At 35.8% G+C, this 17,642-nt stretch overlaps 1 protein-coding gene across 4 annotated transcripts in view; it reads right to left on the reverse strand.

Moving 5' to 3' along the window:
• Positions 1-17,642, reverse strand: part of LOC125676006 (CNK3/IPCEF1 fusion protein-like) — a 92,546-nt gene that overhangs the window by 51,950 nt on the left and 22,954 nt on the right. For all 4 annotated transcript variants that reach the window (XM_048913882.2, XM_048913880.2, XM_056158079.1 and 1 more), the window contains 4 exons: positions 13,473-13,589; positions 13,322-13,381; positions 11,350-11,418; positions 3,102-3,370 (listed from right to left, as the gene is read on the reverse strand). In XM_048913882.2, the coding sequence (XP_048769839.1) occupies positions 3,102-3,370; positions 11,350-11,418; positions 13,322-13,381; positions 13,473-13,589 (515 nt within the window). The remainder of the gene's footprint in view (positions 1-3,101; positions 3,371-11,349; positions 11,419-13,321; positions 13,382-13,472; positions 13,590-17,642) is intronic.

Below are 17,642 nucleotides of genomic sequence, written 5' to 3' on the forward strand. Positions count from 1 at the left end.
TAACAAACTGAACGTGCGTTCCTCGTCTCACCCCGGTAGATTCCCACAGAAATAGTCACATGGTTTAGGCTTTGACACACTTTCGAAGAGGCCTCGACGGGGAGTATGATCGGTCATACCACCAATACCATTTTCAAATATTTACTATGCTTTTCCAACCTAAGAAAGCAAGATATTACTTTCTTCACTATGAAATATTTACTTACAAGTTATTTGTTTCATGTTTACGAATCTATTTTTGTAGTTGATATATTTATACACATGTACGTTGCATGTTTAATAAAAAAAAGTACAGCCTGTAGCTTACATCATGTATTCATGTGCACTATGTTTAGTTTCTTTAAACGTATTGAGGGGACTCATTTAAATTACATTGTTATAAGAATGTCAACATACATGTATGATATGTCTTCAAAACTCAATGAAGCTGTTCAAAAAGCAAATGAACAATTTTTGAAGATCTTTGTGTGCGGGATTTATTTGCTGTTGGTGTAAGAATAAACAGAATGGTTGTATACGCGATAAATCCGCACGTCGTTGATAGCAAGGAGCATCTCGCTTTGCGAGCCGACTCAATAAAATCATGTCGTCAGATCTAGTTGGAACAAAGTGATGTAGATCAAAATGATTTTTACATTTTTAACGCTCATTCAGAAAATGCTAACCTATGCTCAAGTTACAAATTTTGGGAAATTCAAATATTTTAAAACACCCGAATTCTGCATTCCTCACCTCCTTGGAAATTTTTATTTGCTGGTAGTTTTTAACAGTACGATACAGCCATGCGATGTGAGTGTTAACGACATGTAACTACCGCGTACGTTCCGAGACGTTTTAATCAAAACATCAGTGAAGGTCATGTCAGGCCAGAAAAGTGTTTTAGATAAAAGAAAATAACATTACAACACCCATGATCCATACTGTACGTACAAAAACACAAACGTACGACACCTAGGTCTAGAGATAGGGCCTAAATATGTGACAAATCTGTCAGCGTATGGATCTAAATTGAAAACCCTGAAATCATTAGACACAACAGAGATATGCACATACATGTACATATATATGCACATTTATTATGGATTCGAAGGGCCATGAAAGCGATTTTAGTCATGTAAATAAATACAAAAAATTTTGCGAGGGGGGTTACAATGTCATATAGCTTTAGGTTATGCATACATTTTATTTCGATCATGACGACATCGATCGTATGCTTTCAGGTTTAAATAAATTATAAGGAAAACATAACAAAAATATGAGACTGTCGGTACATGTAGCACACAAAAGTTTGCATTTTGTTGTATAGGAGATTCGATATTTCTACCCGTCATTAATGATCAGAAATCACACAAAAGAAATGGCCTAAAATAGATACATTGAAAGTTGGCAACACGATTTAACATCATAATCTGTAATATTTGCAGAAATCTCACAGGAATTACTAAACGACTGTGTGTCTTAACGCAATGTGTATGGAGAGTTTACGACTTCGCGATGTTTATAATTATAGGCATTTTCTCTCCCGAGCGTTGTTTTGTAGAGAACCAGCTTGTTTGTATTATTGCGATTCGTATGTTGTTGTTTTGTATAGAACCGGCTTGTTGGTATTATTACGATTCGTATGTTGTTTTTTTATTTAAAATATTTGTTGTTTGCTTTCAAACAATCAGTCCTAATACGGTCTACAAAATTCACCAAAATGCCATCAGGTTCGTTGAATGTGTGATAATGTTCGTGACTCGTGAATAACGTTTCTAACGTTATTTGTTGTGGTATGGGGAATTACCTTAAACATTCAAATTTCACTCTGAATATTATTCAAATTTACAAAAATTCTAAGAAAATTGCTATAAAGATAAATAGATTAAATGTTGCCTAGCTAACAACAGAAAGGTTATCATTATTCAAAATTACTTCCAACAAAAGAAGAAAAATATTATACTCGTATGAAATGCTGATCCTCATTTATATACATGGATATCATAAACTGACATGACAAACACCAATCTAATTAAAATTATAGACTTGTAAATCCACTCTTCTACTATATGTCCTGGCAATATTCAGAAAGGAACCAAAAAATCTTCATTAATTGCTTTGAAACTGAGCTAGACACCAAAACAGGAAATAGTGAGGTCAAGGTCACAGGGAAGGTCATAGAATAATGCCACAGTTGAATAGCTAACACTTATTTGTATCAGTGTAAGAGTTTTCATTAAAAAATTGTCAATAGTTGCTTTGAAACTGAGAGGGACGTAAGACGGACACGACAAACACTATATGCCCTGGCCATATTCATGGCAGGATATAATTAAATAATCAACATTCAAACCCCTTCAGTTTCTGCACTTCCACCACGTTTGTTTCGAAGTAACCCACAAAGTCCCGATACATCTAACACAATTGCTTTGAAGCAACCTTATCAATGCACCTAAAGCAACAAAAGCATCTTTACAACACTTCTCTGGCAAGCAACCGAACATAGATTTTATACAAAAAATGTCCAATCAATAAACAAACATCTTTCAGCAAATCACAGAGCAATATTCAATTACAAATAGTGCTCATCCTCACTGTTTACTGTCAACTCAGCTTCTCTTCAACTGAACCTGTTTACCCCTGGGGGCTGTTTATAACAGTCATTGTGAGCTAACCTGTTTACCCCCGGAGGCTGTTTATAACAGTCATTGTGAGCTAACCTGTTTACCCCCGGAGGCTGTTTATAACAGTCATTGTGAGCTATGTAATACTATTCAACATTTTCAGGAGTTTGTGACTTTGAGGTCTTGCAGAAATCATCACTATTTTTCATTTGTAAATTTTGTAGTTATGGCATGATGGGTTGTGGCAATTATGTAGCTGTTACAAACATCCAGTATGATGAAACCACCATGCATGTGAATAGTACAGACGTTATGGGTGAAAAATAAGCACAAATTTAAACTAATAGTTTGTTGATTTATTTTTTTGAATTAAAATGCCAGATTTGGCATATGTTGACTCCAGTTCCTTTGATCAGAAAAGCTCACTTGAGATTTCAGCTCAGGTGAGCTAAAATGAAAGAAATTTTATTTTTTCCTCGATCATTGTGTTCTACAAACCTTGGTGTATATAGATCTTCTGCTGGCACTGAGCTGACAAACTCTTGAAGGGAGGGTCTGGTTTGCTTGTTATGTTCCCCTTCTCGAGAACGCCGTTTCTTGGAAGGCAGGGTGTTGACTTGCGGGGGATGGAGGTTAGAGTTCTGGTGGCGTCTGTTTGGAAGCTGACCATATGGACTGATATGATGGGGACGTTTCTTTAACAGAAGATGTACCTCTTTTGGCCTTTCCTTCAGGGTGTCTACCAATCTCTGAAGCTGCCAACCAACCTGTACAATGTTAGATAGTTACCCTTTAACTTTCACTGCCAAATTTCCTTTAAAGCCATTCTCATATACTGCAAAATATTTTTAATCAAATCAACTAAAATATACTTATTCGTGTAATTAACTCTTTCACTGTCATGGGCGAGTAAATTCAACTTACAGGGGAGTAAAGTTTACCCATTTAAAGAAAGCCTTTTGTCAGCATGCTTAGCAACCATTTTGCACCTATGTTCAAACCACAAAAACAAATTTCAGATACTATAATAACCAATAAATCAAACATAAAACAGAACTGGACATCTTGACTTTTGGCCAGAAAAAAATATCTCTGACCTTCAAAAGTGAAAGTAAACACTGCCCTCTATTGACAAGTTATGAAAATTGCAAAACATTTAAGGGTATATACATACTAATAATTTTATTTTTTTGTTGAAAACTAACATGGTTGATGTATCTATATTTGATGATAAATAATAACTTGCACAACATAAACTATTTGATTTCATCTCACATGAAAGGAATAGGTTGAAATTTTAAGTTCATTCTTAACTAATTCAACTCTTCGATATCTTCAGATGGCCTTATTTGCATAATACAGGAATTGTATGTGCTTTCTTCACATGTGGTCGGAAAGAAAACAATGGCATCAATAAGTTTGACAAATAAGTTCATCGGCTGTAGATGAGCTATCAAACTAAATTCATTGTGATACATCATGAGTAAAACACTAAATGGTATGTGGCAGTGTATAAGTAAGTTGACTATAGTCGCCCGTGGCAGTGTGTAAGTAAGTTGACTATAGCCGCCCATGGCAGTGTATAAGCAAGTTGAGTTTAGCCGCCCGTGGCAGTGTATAGGTATATTCATTTTAGCCACCTGTGGCAGTTTATAGGTATATTGACTTTAGCTGCCAGTAGCAGTGTATAAGTAAGTTGACTATAGCCGCCAGTAGCAGTATATAAGTAAGTTGACTATAGCCGCCAGTAGCAGTATATAAGTAAGTTGACCTTACCCGCCCGTGGCAGTGTATAAGTTGACTTTAGCCGCCTATGGCAGTGTGCAAGTAAGTTGACTTTAGCCGCCCGTGGCAGTGTACAGGTAACTTAATTTTAGCCGCCCGTAGCAGTGTGTAAGTAAGTTGACTTTAGCCGCCCATGGCAGTGTGTAAGTAAGTTGACTTTAGCCGCCCATGGCAGTGTGTAAATAAGTTGACTTTAGCCGCCCGTGGCAGTGTGTAAATAAGTTGACGATAGCCGCCCGTGGCAATGTAGGGAAGTTGAGTTTAGCTGCCCGTGGCAATGTATAAATTGAATTTAGTCACCCGTGGCAGTGTATAAGTAAATTGACTATAGCCGCCCGTGGCAGTGTATAAGCAAGTTGATTATAGCTGCCCGTGGCAGTGTATAAGTAAGTTTACTTCAGCCGCCCGTGGCAGTGTATAGGTAAATTGACTTTAGTTGCCCGTGGCAGACTACAGGTAAGTTGACTTTAGTTGCCTGTGGCAGAGTACAGGTAAGTTGACTTTTGTTGCCCGTGGCAGACTACAGGTAAGTTGACTTTTGTTGCCCGTGGCAGACTACAGGTAAGTTGAATTTTGTTGTCTGTGGCAGAGTACAGGTAAATTGACTTTTCTTGCCGGTGGCAGAGTACAGGTAAGTTGACTTTAGTTGCCTGTGCCAGAGTACAGGTAAGTTGACTTTAGCTGCCATGGAAAGTTAACAAACTGTGTTGCTCATTCTGCACTTTCAATACACAATTGTATTACTGATTCTATATTGCAGATCACTATTCAAATGCAAGTATTTGATTCTCTGTATTAGAAATAGTGTACAGCACTGTTAGGATAATCCTTAAAAAATTGTACTTGTGTATATAGAAAAGAATAAAGGGACACTAGGGTTTAAAACTGATGTCATGAGCATTTTTCTCTGTCATTTTCTTTAGTGAAAACTCTTTTTTTTAATGTTAAAATCCAATTGTGAGTTACTGATTCTGTATGTTCCACTTTCACTGTTACTGATTCTGTATGTTACACTATCACTGTCTTACTGATTCTGTATGTTACACTATCACTGTGTTACTGATTCTGTATGTTACACTATCACTGTCTTACTGATTCTGTATGTTACACTATCACTGTCTTACTGATTCTGTATGTTACACTATCACTGTTACTGATTCTGTATGTTACACTATCACTGTTACTGATTCTGTATGTTACACTATCACTGTGTTACTGACTCTGTATGTTACACTATCACTGTCTTACTGTTTCTGTATGTTACACTATCACTGTTACTGATTCTGTATGTTACACTATCACTGTTACTGATTCTGTATGTTACACTATCACTGTGATACTGATTCTGTATGTTACACTATCACTGTCTTACTGATTCTGTATGTTACACTATCACTGTGTTACTGATTCTGTATGTTACACTATCACTGATTCTGTATGTTACACTTTCACTGTTACTGATTCTGTATGTTACACTGTCACTGTGTTACTGATTCTGTATGTTACACTATCACTGTGTTACTGATTCTGTATGTTACACTATCACTGTCTTACTGATTCTATATGTTACACTATCACTGTGTTACTGATTCTGTATGTTACACTATCACTGTGTCACTGATTCTGTATGTTACACTATCACTGTTACTGATTCTGTATGTTACACTATCACTGTGTTACTGATTCTATATGTTACACTATCACTGTGTTACTGATTCTGTATGTTACACTATCACTGTTACTGATTCTGTATGTTACACTATCACTGTTACTGATTCTGTGTGTTACACTATCACTGTTACTGATTCTGTATGTTACACTATCACTGTTACTGATTCTATATGTTACACTATCACTGTGTTACTGATTCTGTATGTTACACTATCACTGTCTTACTGATTCTGTATGTTACACTATCACTGTTACTGATTCTGTATGTTACACTATCACTGTGTTACTGATTCTGTATGTTACACTATCACTGTGTTACTGATTCTGTATGTTACACTATCACTGTGTTACTGATTCTGTATGTTACACTATCACTGATTCTGTAGGTTACACTATCACTGTTACTGATTCTGTATGTTACACTGTCACTGTCTTACTGATTCTGTATGTTACACTGTCACTGTGTTACTGATTCTGTATGTTACACTATCACTGTTACTGATTCTGTATGTTACACTGTCACTGTGTTACTGATTCTGTATGTTACACTATCACTGTCTTACTGATTCTGTATGTTACACTATCACTGTGTTACTGATTCTATATGTTACACTATCACTGTGTTACTGATTCTGTATGTTACACTATCACTGTTACTGATTCTGTGTGTTACACTATCACTGATTCTGTATGTTACACCTTCACTGTGTTACTGATTCTGTATGTTACACTATCACTGTGATACTGATTCTGTATGTTACACTATCACTGTTACTGATTATGTATGTTACACTATCACTGTGTTACTGATTCTGTATGTTACACTATCACTGTCTTACTGATTCTGTATGTTACACTATCACTGTGATACTAATTCTGTATGTTACACTATCACTGTGTTACTGATTCTGTATGTTACACTATCACTGTGTTACTGATTTTGTGTGTTACACTATCACTGTGTTACTGATTCTGTATGTTACACTATCATTGTGTTACTGATTCTGTATGTTACACTATCACTGTTACTGATTCTGTATGTTACACTATCACTGTGTTACTGATTCTGTATGTTACACTTTCACTGTTACTGATTCTGTATGTTACACTATCACTGTTACTGATTCTGTATGTTACACTATCACTGTGTTACTGATTCTGTATGTTACACTATCACGGTGTTACTGATTCTGTATGTTACACTATCACTGTTACTGATTCTGTATGTTACACTATCACTGTGTTACTGATTCTGTATGTTACACTATCACTGTCTTACTGATTCTGTATGTTACACTATCACTGTGTTACTGATTCTGTATGTTACACTATCACTGTCTTACTGATTCTGTATGTTACACTATCACTGTGTTACTGATTCTGTATGTTACACTATCACTGTCTTACTGATTCTGTATGTTACACTATCACTGTTACTGATTCTGTATGTTACACTATCACTATCTTACTGATTCTGTATGTTACACTATCACTGTTACTGATTCTGTATGTTCCACTTTCACTGTGTTACTGATTCTGTATGTTACACTATCACTGTTACTGATTCTGTATGTTACACTATCACTATCTTACTGATTCTGTATGTTACACTATCACTGTTACTGATTCTGTATGTTCCACTTTCACTGTGTTACTGATTCTGTATGTTACACTATCACTGTTACTGATTCTGTATGTTACACTATCACTGTGTTACTGATTCTGTTACACTATCACTGTTACTGATTCTGTATGTTCCACTTTCACTGATTCTGTATGTTACACTATCACTGTGTTACTGATTCTCTATGTTGCACTATCACTGTGTTACTGATTCTGTATGTTACACTATCACTGTCTTACTGATTCTGTATGTTACACTTTAACTGTTACTGATTCTGTATGTTACACTATCACTGTGTTACTGATTCTGTATGTTACACTATCACTGTGTTACTGATTCTGTATGTTACACTATCACTGTTACTGATTCTGTATGTTACACTATCACTGTTACTGATTCTGTATGTTACACTATCACTGTGTTACTGACTCTGTATGTTACACTATCACTGTGATACTAATTCTGTATGTTACACTATCACTGTGTTACTGATTCTGTGTGTTACACTATCACTGTGTTACTGATTCTGTGTGTTACACTATCACTGTGTTACTGATTCTGTATGTTACACTATCACTGTGTTACTGATTCTGTATGTTACACTATCACTGTGTTACTGATTCTGTATGTTACACTATCACTGTGTTACTGATTCTGTATGTTACACTATCACTGTGTTACTGATTCTGTATGTTACACTATCACTGTGTTACTGATTCTGTATGTTACACTATCACTGTTACTGATTCTGTATGTTACACTTTCACTGTTACTGATTCTGTATGTTACACTATCACTGTTACTGATTCTGTATGTTACACTATCACTGTGTTACTGATTCTGTATGTTACACTATCACTGTGTTACTGATTCTGTATGTTACACTATCACTGTGTTACTGATTCTGTATGTTACACTATCACTGTTACTGATTATGTATGTTACACTTTCACTGTTACTGATTCTGTATGTTACACTATCACTGTGATACTGATTCTGTATGTTACACTATCACTGTGATACTAATTCTGTATGTTACACTATCACTGTCTTACTGATTCTGTATGTTACACTATCACTGTGTCACTGATTCTGTATGTTACACTATCACTGTTACTGATTCTGTATGTTACACTATCACTGTGTTACTAGTTCTGTATGTTACACTATCACTGTGTTACTGGTTCTGTATGTTACACTATCACTGTGTTACTGATTTTGTATGTTACACTATCACTGTTACTGATTCTGTATGTTACACTTTCACTGTTACTGATTCTGTATGTTACACTATCACTGTCTTTCTGATTCTGTATGTTACACTATCACTGTGTTACTGATTTTGTATGTTACACTATCACTGTTACTGATTCTGTATGTTACACTTTCACTGTTACTGATTCTGTATGTTACACTATCACTGTGTTACTGATTCTGTATGTTACACTATCACTGTGATACTAATTCTGTATGTTACACTATCACTGTGTTACTGATTCTGTATGTTACACTATCACTGTCTTACTGAATCTGTATGTTACACTATCACTGTTACTGATTCTGTATGTTACACTATCACTGTTACTGATTCTGTATGTTACACTATCACTGTGATACTGATTCCGTATGTTACACTATCACTGTCTTACTGATTTTGTATGTTACACTATCACTGTTACTGATTCTGTATGTTACACTATCACTGATTTTGTATGTTACACTATCACTGTGTTACTGATTCTGTATGTTACACTATCACTGTGTTACTGATTCTGTATGTTACACTATCACTGTCTTACTGATTCTGTATGTTACACTATCACTGTTAATGATTCTGTATATTTCACTATCAGGGTGTCTGGGTAGCGCAGAGGCAGTGCTCTCGCTTCTCACTGCTACGACCTGAGTTTAATCCCCGTGATCGGCAGTGCCTGTATGAGGAGAGGGTCTGGAGGACACCCGCTCGTGATCGGCAGTGCCTGTATGTGGAGAGGGTATGGAGGACGCCCGCTTAGACACGTGATCGGCAGTGCCTGTATGTGGAGATGGTATGGAGGACGCCCGCTCAGACACGTGATCGGCAGTGCCTGTATGTGGAGAGGGTATGGAGGACGCCCGCTCGTGATCGGCAGTGCCTGTATTTGGAGAGGGTATGGAGGACGCCCGCTCGTGATCGGCAGTGCCTATATGTGGAGAGGGTATGGAGGACGCCCGCTCAGACACGTGATCGGCAGTGCCTGTATGTGGAGAGGGTATGGAGGACGCCTGCTCAGACACATGGGTTTCCTCTGTGTACTCCAGTTTCCTCCCACATAAATGACCCCCTAGCGCAAACATCCGTGCATCAAAGGACCCCATTGGAAATAAGCTTTCAAGTTTTCATGGGTTATCCTTGGTATTTATGTATGTACAGCTTACTCCGGATATATTGAAATTCAGGGGACCAATCTTTTTCTTTCAATATAACCGAAGTTCAAAATCATCGAAATCGGAAATGTCGACCATATCGGAGGCTTCATTTTGGTATCTCGATCCCGATTACAAAAGCAGAAATATGAATTTATTACATTACACAATTTACAACATAGATAATTGATTGAATTTAGTCCACTGAAGATTTTTATTTTAAAAAAAATATGTGAGTTTTGTTAACTTTTGTTTCTTATTGAGCTGACGAAGAATGAATGTTTCAATTTCCGATGTCTACACAACTTTCGTCATCTACTTTAGGTAGCATCTGTACATAATCTTTTTTTTTATCATTATTAAATTTACACATACAATTTCGTGGTTGATTGTATGTCACATTTTCATTCGGAATTCCGTTTGTGCTCTCGTCGCCGATAGTTCCCTTGCAGTATGTTCATGTATATAATATCGGAAGTAAGTTCTTCTCTTGAAACGATCGCCATGAAAAAGTACCATCAGAATTTCAGAACCAGTTGGGTTTTTTTAAATAAAGTTCACTAACATAAGCAAGTGGCATCATGATGTCTTTATAAAGACATTGTCGCTGTCCACGTCAGATGTTATAGACTAAATATTTGGAGATTTTAATGTGAATCCAGTCTTGCAAAAACTATTTTTAATGCACTGTGATAGCGGTAAGGTGTTTGAAATTACTTAAGCAAATTTCAGATTTTGACTTCAAATTCTTATATCTCTTGCAGTTATTAATTTGTATTTGGTGTCCAATGATAAAGTTTTCCTTTTTTGTGGGGAGGTCAAATTTTACAAATGATCCTGTCATCAAGCTGTTAAGGGGTGATTATACCCCATTGTTATTTTATTCCTATAAAAACATGCAATTAAAAGTAATCCATGGGAAATCAATCAACTGACACCTACTTGTGTAATAATGAAGCCACCAACCTGGACAACTACAATAGCAGGTGACTTCAATATAGTGGTTATAAAAACAATACATTATCTACTCAGTGGACTGATAATTGATTTCAAAATAAGTGATATTTGAATATAAGCGATTTCAATTTAACCTATATTTTAATGAAAATAAGAGACTGAGACTGGGGATTTTGTTTTACTTCAAAACAAGCGATATTTCAAAATAAGCGACTTCAATATAAGTGGAGTAAGCTGTATTTTTGTATGTATATATCGAATAAATATTTGTGTGTTCCTGACTCAGTGCATTAGATACATTACCACTGTTTTCTGGTCCACCTGCACTACTTCATCTCCTTTTTCTATCTTCCCACACAGATCTGCTGGTGACTAACAAAACAAACAAAGAATTATACATACTTGGGATGTTTGAATAAGGAGATCCATATGGAGAATATGGAATGAAATCATTACAGAGATTCATTTATTCCAAAAGTAATGGTCCAACATAAATTGGAACAAAGATGCAATATTCATTAATAGGTTAATTGGTCAAAACACAATAGATTAGTGACTTTATAATTATTACTAAAGTATTTTGATCCAAAGAGTTGGATCTCTTCAATCTGAAAGGCATGGATCATGAGATCACATTTCAAAGTGTCAAATTTGATCTGATTATATCTGCCTATTAATCTTTATGCCCATCAAATACAGAGGCATGTAGAGTTGATAATGCCTGTCTTTATCTTCTGATTTTACATCACATTTTGATATTTTTTTCTTTCTTATAAAACTGGTACTAATAAACGATATCATTCCAAATGCCCAAAACTATCAACTTTTCCCAATTTCGAAAAGGATTTATGTCCCCCTTGTTCCAAAGACGCTTCATACCAAATTTCTATACATTTAATAAGTAAACTGCCTATTTTGGCACCATCCTGATACTGAAACCCCTACCCCTGGGATCATCAAATTTACAATTTTGGTAAAGGACTACCTGCTCTTTCTAAATATCCATTTAGTTTCAATTTAATATCAATAGCACTAAAGAAGATGGTATTTAAGTGTTTTACACATAAACACTACCAAGTTTGGCTGTGGTCAGAACCCCTACCCCAGCGACCATGAAATTTACAATTTTGGTAAAGGCCTTCCAGCTCTATATCACAATGCATTTAGTTTTTCTTACATGTGTGCAGTTCTTGAGAGGAAATTTTTTTGAAAATTGGTCAATTTTGGGCAGTTTTTGCCCCGCCCCTAGGGCCCCAGGAATCCTTAAATTTACAATTTATGTTCCCCTTGTTCCAAGGATGCTTCATACCAAATTTGAAAAGAATTGGAATAGTAGTTATAAAGAAGAAGTTAAAAATGTTCAATTGTTAATGCACGATGACGGATGACAATCAATACGCAAGTTCCGAGTTACCCAAAAGTTATTTCCCTTTGTCGAACTCTTTCGCATTTTATGACGTATGGTGGGTACACAATGTATACATTATATCGTAGACTGGCATTGTACATAACGATTACGTACGATTAATGTAATAAAAGCGTAACTTTTGTTTATATCAATCACTGGTATGCATATTCTGGCCATATCAAGCATAATTTGTTTGAATAAGATCATCAAATTGGCTATTGAATCATTATTCATTTCCTCTTCTACATGAGTGACGCTTTTATCAAAGAAAGATGGCAATTAACAATATTTGTTTGAGCCATTTTGTTATCCAATACTCATAAACTCACTAAAGTTGCGTTTTCCCCGAGATAGGATGGTCTCAGAAACTCTGGATATCATCTTTTAAGAAATAATACAACGATAGTAATTAGCAAATGTACCCACTGTCATCATATTTTACGTCATAATTTACGGAAGAATTCGACAAAGGGAAATAACTCTTGGGGAACTCGGAACTTCCGTATTGCAATAGGTCACCTGAGTTTACTCAGGGGACCTAAAAAGTGACTCTCTCTTCTGCATAAAAATAAGATTTGATGTAAAGATCTTATATTTTCTGTTAATATTATTAAACAATAAGACAGAAATATTTGAGATACAAATACATGCACGTACATTTAGATTTTGAGTCTGAATATCTAGAACACGGGTGAATTGTCAATGTCCCAAGATCCCCTACTATCAGATAAGCATCCACATTGCCTAACTTCACCTCTGCCTTTTACATTTTTTCTTATCACTACCATCTCAATGACAACTAACTTAACTAATTCATCATAAAGTTCCCCATCACTACCCTATTAGTGACAACCCATCTCTACTTACCCTGTCTTTGACTTCACCAATGATATGAACACCATAGTATGCAGAGTGTATCCGCATACCCTGAAATAAGACAGACGCATAATGAATCACAAACCCCTCACTTATCAATAACATTCCTTTTCATTTACTAGTAATAGGCTACAATAATCACCAGTTCCTCTCCTTGCTTTTTGCGAATAGTGGTTTGCTCTAGCGAGGCTGGCTGTATCAGCAGTGTCTCTGTGTTGTTAACTATCAGTCCATCACAGTAGTCTGCAAGCATGTGACACTGAAAGGTAAACAAAGGTTTTAAAGGGTACTACATACAGACCACTCCACTAACATTGAAGTCACTTAAACGAGGGTTGTTTGATATGTAATGTGTATTGTACGCAGCGATTTTTTTCCTTATATAACTGGTACCGATAAACGGTACCATTCCCAATGCCAAAAACCATTAATTTTTCCCAATTTTGAGACTAAAAATTCCCAATTTACTACTTCTTGTTTTGTAGAACTCTTTTTTCTTTTCTTTTAGTTGAAATCATTTGCCGATACATTGGTAGAAAATTCCCAATTTGTTGGATTTAGACGCTATTTCCCCCCAATACTTCTCATTACCAGCTCGTTGGAGTTATCGCGCTTTGATGACTCTTGTGCGTCATTGGTAAGAAAATGCACAAATCTCGCGAGCAAGTGCAAGATTACTGGGACATAAACGAAATGGTCATAGCACACCCCCCCCCCCCCCCCTTTTAAAAGTTAAAATACATGGTGTATTTTTAAATAAAATTACCATTAGTCAAACTGCATTTTTCAAATATTCTAACACTATCTTATTAAAGATGTTACATGTCTTTGAAACTCCACCACACCTATTTTAAAAATTCCAAACAACGATGTTCTCTGGACACCCAAGTCCATCAATATTTTGTCATTTTCAAATTAGCTTAGATGCAGTTTGGAAACGCATTAGGTGTGTTAATTAGTGTTATAAAAGTCTTTAAAAAATGCAGTTTGGCATATACATGTATATAACTTGTTCTAAAATATGGAAACTGACGGGTGGGGGGGGGTGTACGATTACAAAGTCCATGCCATATGAACCTGTCCTAATTGTATGATAAAATAGAATGTCTTCATAGTCTGACAGAATAACTTTAAAAACATATTCATCACATTAATTACAAGAAAAGTTCTTGTGTTGGATGTGCATATAGGTTTTTCCCTTCACAGTTCTTCTTGCGATTGACGCTTTATATCGGTCAGACTTGGCAAATTTAGTAGCTTCTCTTCCTCACATAGTTTAATAAGTCCGTCTGTTTTCTTGTAAGAATAATCAATTCCTAAATTTGACTTTAGAATTTTAATCAGTGTTGTGGTTTGCAGTCGGTTATAATATGTATTCGATACCATAATTCATATTATGTATGCCTAAGTAATGTGTTTACATTATGTTGTCCCGGTAGCAGGACTTTACGCGCCTTTAATTTGAAGAGTTCCACTAATGGAAATGATAAGTATTGAATGGGTACCGGTACCAGTACCAATGGGTAGAAAAAAATCGCTGTGTACGATATCTCAAAAGCATTCGACTCAAATAGTGAAATGAACATTACATCCCTTCAAAGTATTCTCCGCACTTTGAAATACATAACTTCAATCTCTGAATCCATTTCTGAAATGCTGCGTCACAGTACGCTGATTTAGGTAGACCTCTGAGGCACTGACTGATGGCTGAGCCAAGGGCTTGTCGGGACTTGTAATGACAACCAGATAAGAACTTTTTAAGTTTTGGAAAAAGGTAAAAGTTGCATGGGGCTAGATCTGAGTATGGTGGGTGCATGTGGCAAGACGGTAGCCTTCTCCGACTTCAAAAATTGATTCACAAGCTCAGATGTATGTGATAGAGCATTATCATGAAGTAGACGAACATGCCTTATGATAATATTTCTTGAGCCTTTTTAGTATAACATCTTGGTAATACCAACACTTTTGCCCTTCGACACCGGAATTTGTACGGCTATACCATCACATGAGAAGAATATGCAATAAAGAATCTTCATTGTGCTTATGGTTCTTTTTGGCAACTACAGGCCTTCTACCATCTTTAGTTAGCCATATTTTGTTTCCAATTTTTCTTACTGGTTCGAAATAGTGAACCCATGTTTCGTAACCAATAACAATCTTTGCAAATTGTCTTTGATTGAATTTGGGAAACATTTTGAGCAATATAGCTTAGCAGTTTGTACTCGTACCCATTTTTGGTCAGCTGTCAATACATGCGGTATCCATCTGGCAGAAATCTTTTGTACTTTCAAAATACCCTTAAAAATGAAATGCACCCACGATAGCGATATGCCAGCAGCTTTTGCAACTTCATGAATTGTGTATCACCCATCACTTTCAATTATTTCCCTGACTTTTGAGACATTTGCCTTGCCTGTTAACAGTCACAGGTTGGCCAGATTTTGCTGCATCTTTGACGGACTCTGTGCCAGTCAAAAATTTCTTTCTCCACCTACAAACTTTCTCATAAGATACCTTATCAGACATATAAACTTTCCCCAATTCAATAAAAATCTGCATTACCGAATGACCGAGTGTTGTGCAAACTTTTATATACTGTATATACTCGCCTATAAGTCGGATTTTTGGGAGTTAAAAATTGGTCCAAAACTCTAAATCCGACTTTTAGGCGAGTCCTATAAATATTAGCATTTTTCTGGACAGCGTAATGTATAGTATTTTTTAAACAACTTAGTACTCCAACGATTACCATGATTAACATTGACTGGACATAATTATTATTCATGTATTCTAGGATTATATGCATAAAGTACAAGTATTTACATATTTTAAGTTCATCTTTTAAGTGTATAGTATTGAAATTGATTTGTTGAGAAAATGCATAAATATCAGCACATTTCACAAAATATTATTTGAAACAGAGGTGAAAATGTTAGAGCATTGATTTAAAATTGTTAACCGATTCTTGAAAAAAAGTTATACAGACTTATAAGCGGGTCAATGGCAAATCCCTCCAAAATAGCCTACAAAATATACAACCAACTTAAAGGCGAACCGACCTATTGGCAAGTATATACCAAAAGCTCTAAATTCTTCAATATTCTCAACCCGTTTCGCAACCATTTTTACAACAGTGGTCAACAACTGGCTCTATTGAAATGACTATAAGTTTAAAACTATGTGGAGCTGAAGGCTTGTGTTTATACTGTTGGAAAAGTCTTGAATAGAGCTATTCAAGAGTATCATCATCCACGAAATTGTGCAAAGTGTTATCGTGCTGTGGTACAATACACATTACATATTGAACAGCCTTTGTATATTGAACTATCTCTTATATTGAAGTAAAAAATTATATCCAGTATTTGTGATTCAGCGATAGTCGCCGACCATCGAAAAAACCATATCGTGCTCTGTTCTGAATCGAAACCAAGCCAAATTGAGCTAACCCTGAATCAAACCAGCCCTAACACACACACACAAGATCTACGTTATATGATAATCTGAAGAAATTTTGTGAAGTCCGCGATACAGTGTCCAAGATCTAGCTTTCCAGAAGGTGCCACTAATGACCACAGAACACAAACAAGAGACCTGGTGCATCACTTAGTAAACTGACAATTTTGAGAATGTGATGATTACAGATGAAAACTGTTTTCAGTTTTACAGTGGGCAAAGTCTGGACCACAAAGAATCACATGACAAACTGCCATCTCACCGGACTTAAATAAATACAATAGAAAATAAATGGCAGATCATGAAAGATTGTGTGGAGGAAAATCAGGCAGGTAATGTTACAGACTGGAAAGCTACAGTTATGAACTGGATGGGTCTGTATGAAATCTATGTTGAAAATCTTGTAGACAGTATGCATAGAAAAAATATTCAGAGTATAGAGATACATTGCACCCTGGGGATGGACACAGTTTTTGATTGTCAATGATTTTTGTTATAGAAATAAAGATCTTTATTCATGAATAAGTGGAATAAAAATATTTTTACAAAGGACAGAATTTCTATTAAATTGTGTAAACACAGGGTTAATCTATATCTAGAGGGAGACGAATGCATGTACATTTCATAGGACTGTAAGCAAACACTTGTAAACCACATGTGGAGGTCAGAACACAATGATTTTTTTAAAAGTATGTCAATAGCATGCAGCATTTCAATATAGGTAGATTATTGCCAAATCATTTTAGGGACCAAGCACAAAGAAGTGAGATCTGAAAATTTTTGTTGTAAAAATTCTTTTCTCCTAATTAGCCATTACCTTTGGAGCTATGTTGATAGCTGCTCTCGTAACATGTAAATA

This window comes from Ostrea edulis, chromosome 3 (assembly GCF_947568905.1).
Source record: "Ostrea edulis chromosome 3, xbOstEdul1.1, whole genome shotgun sequence".
NCBI lineage: Eukaryota > Metazoa > Mollusca > Bivalvia > Ostreida > Ostreidae > Ostrea > Ostrea edulis.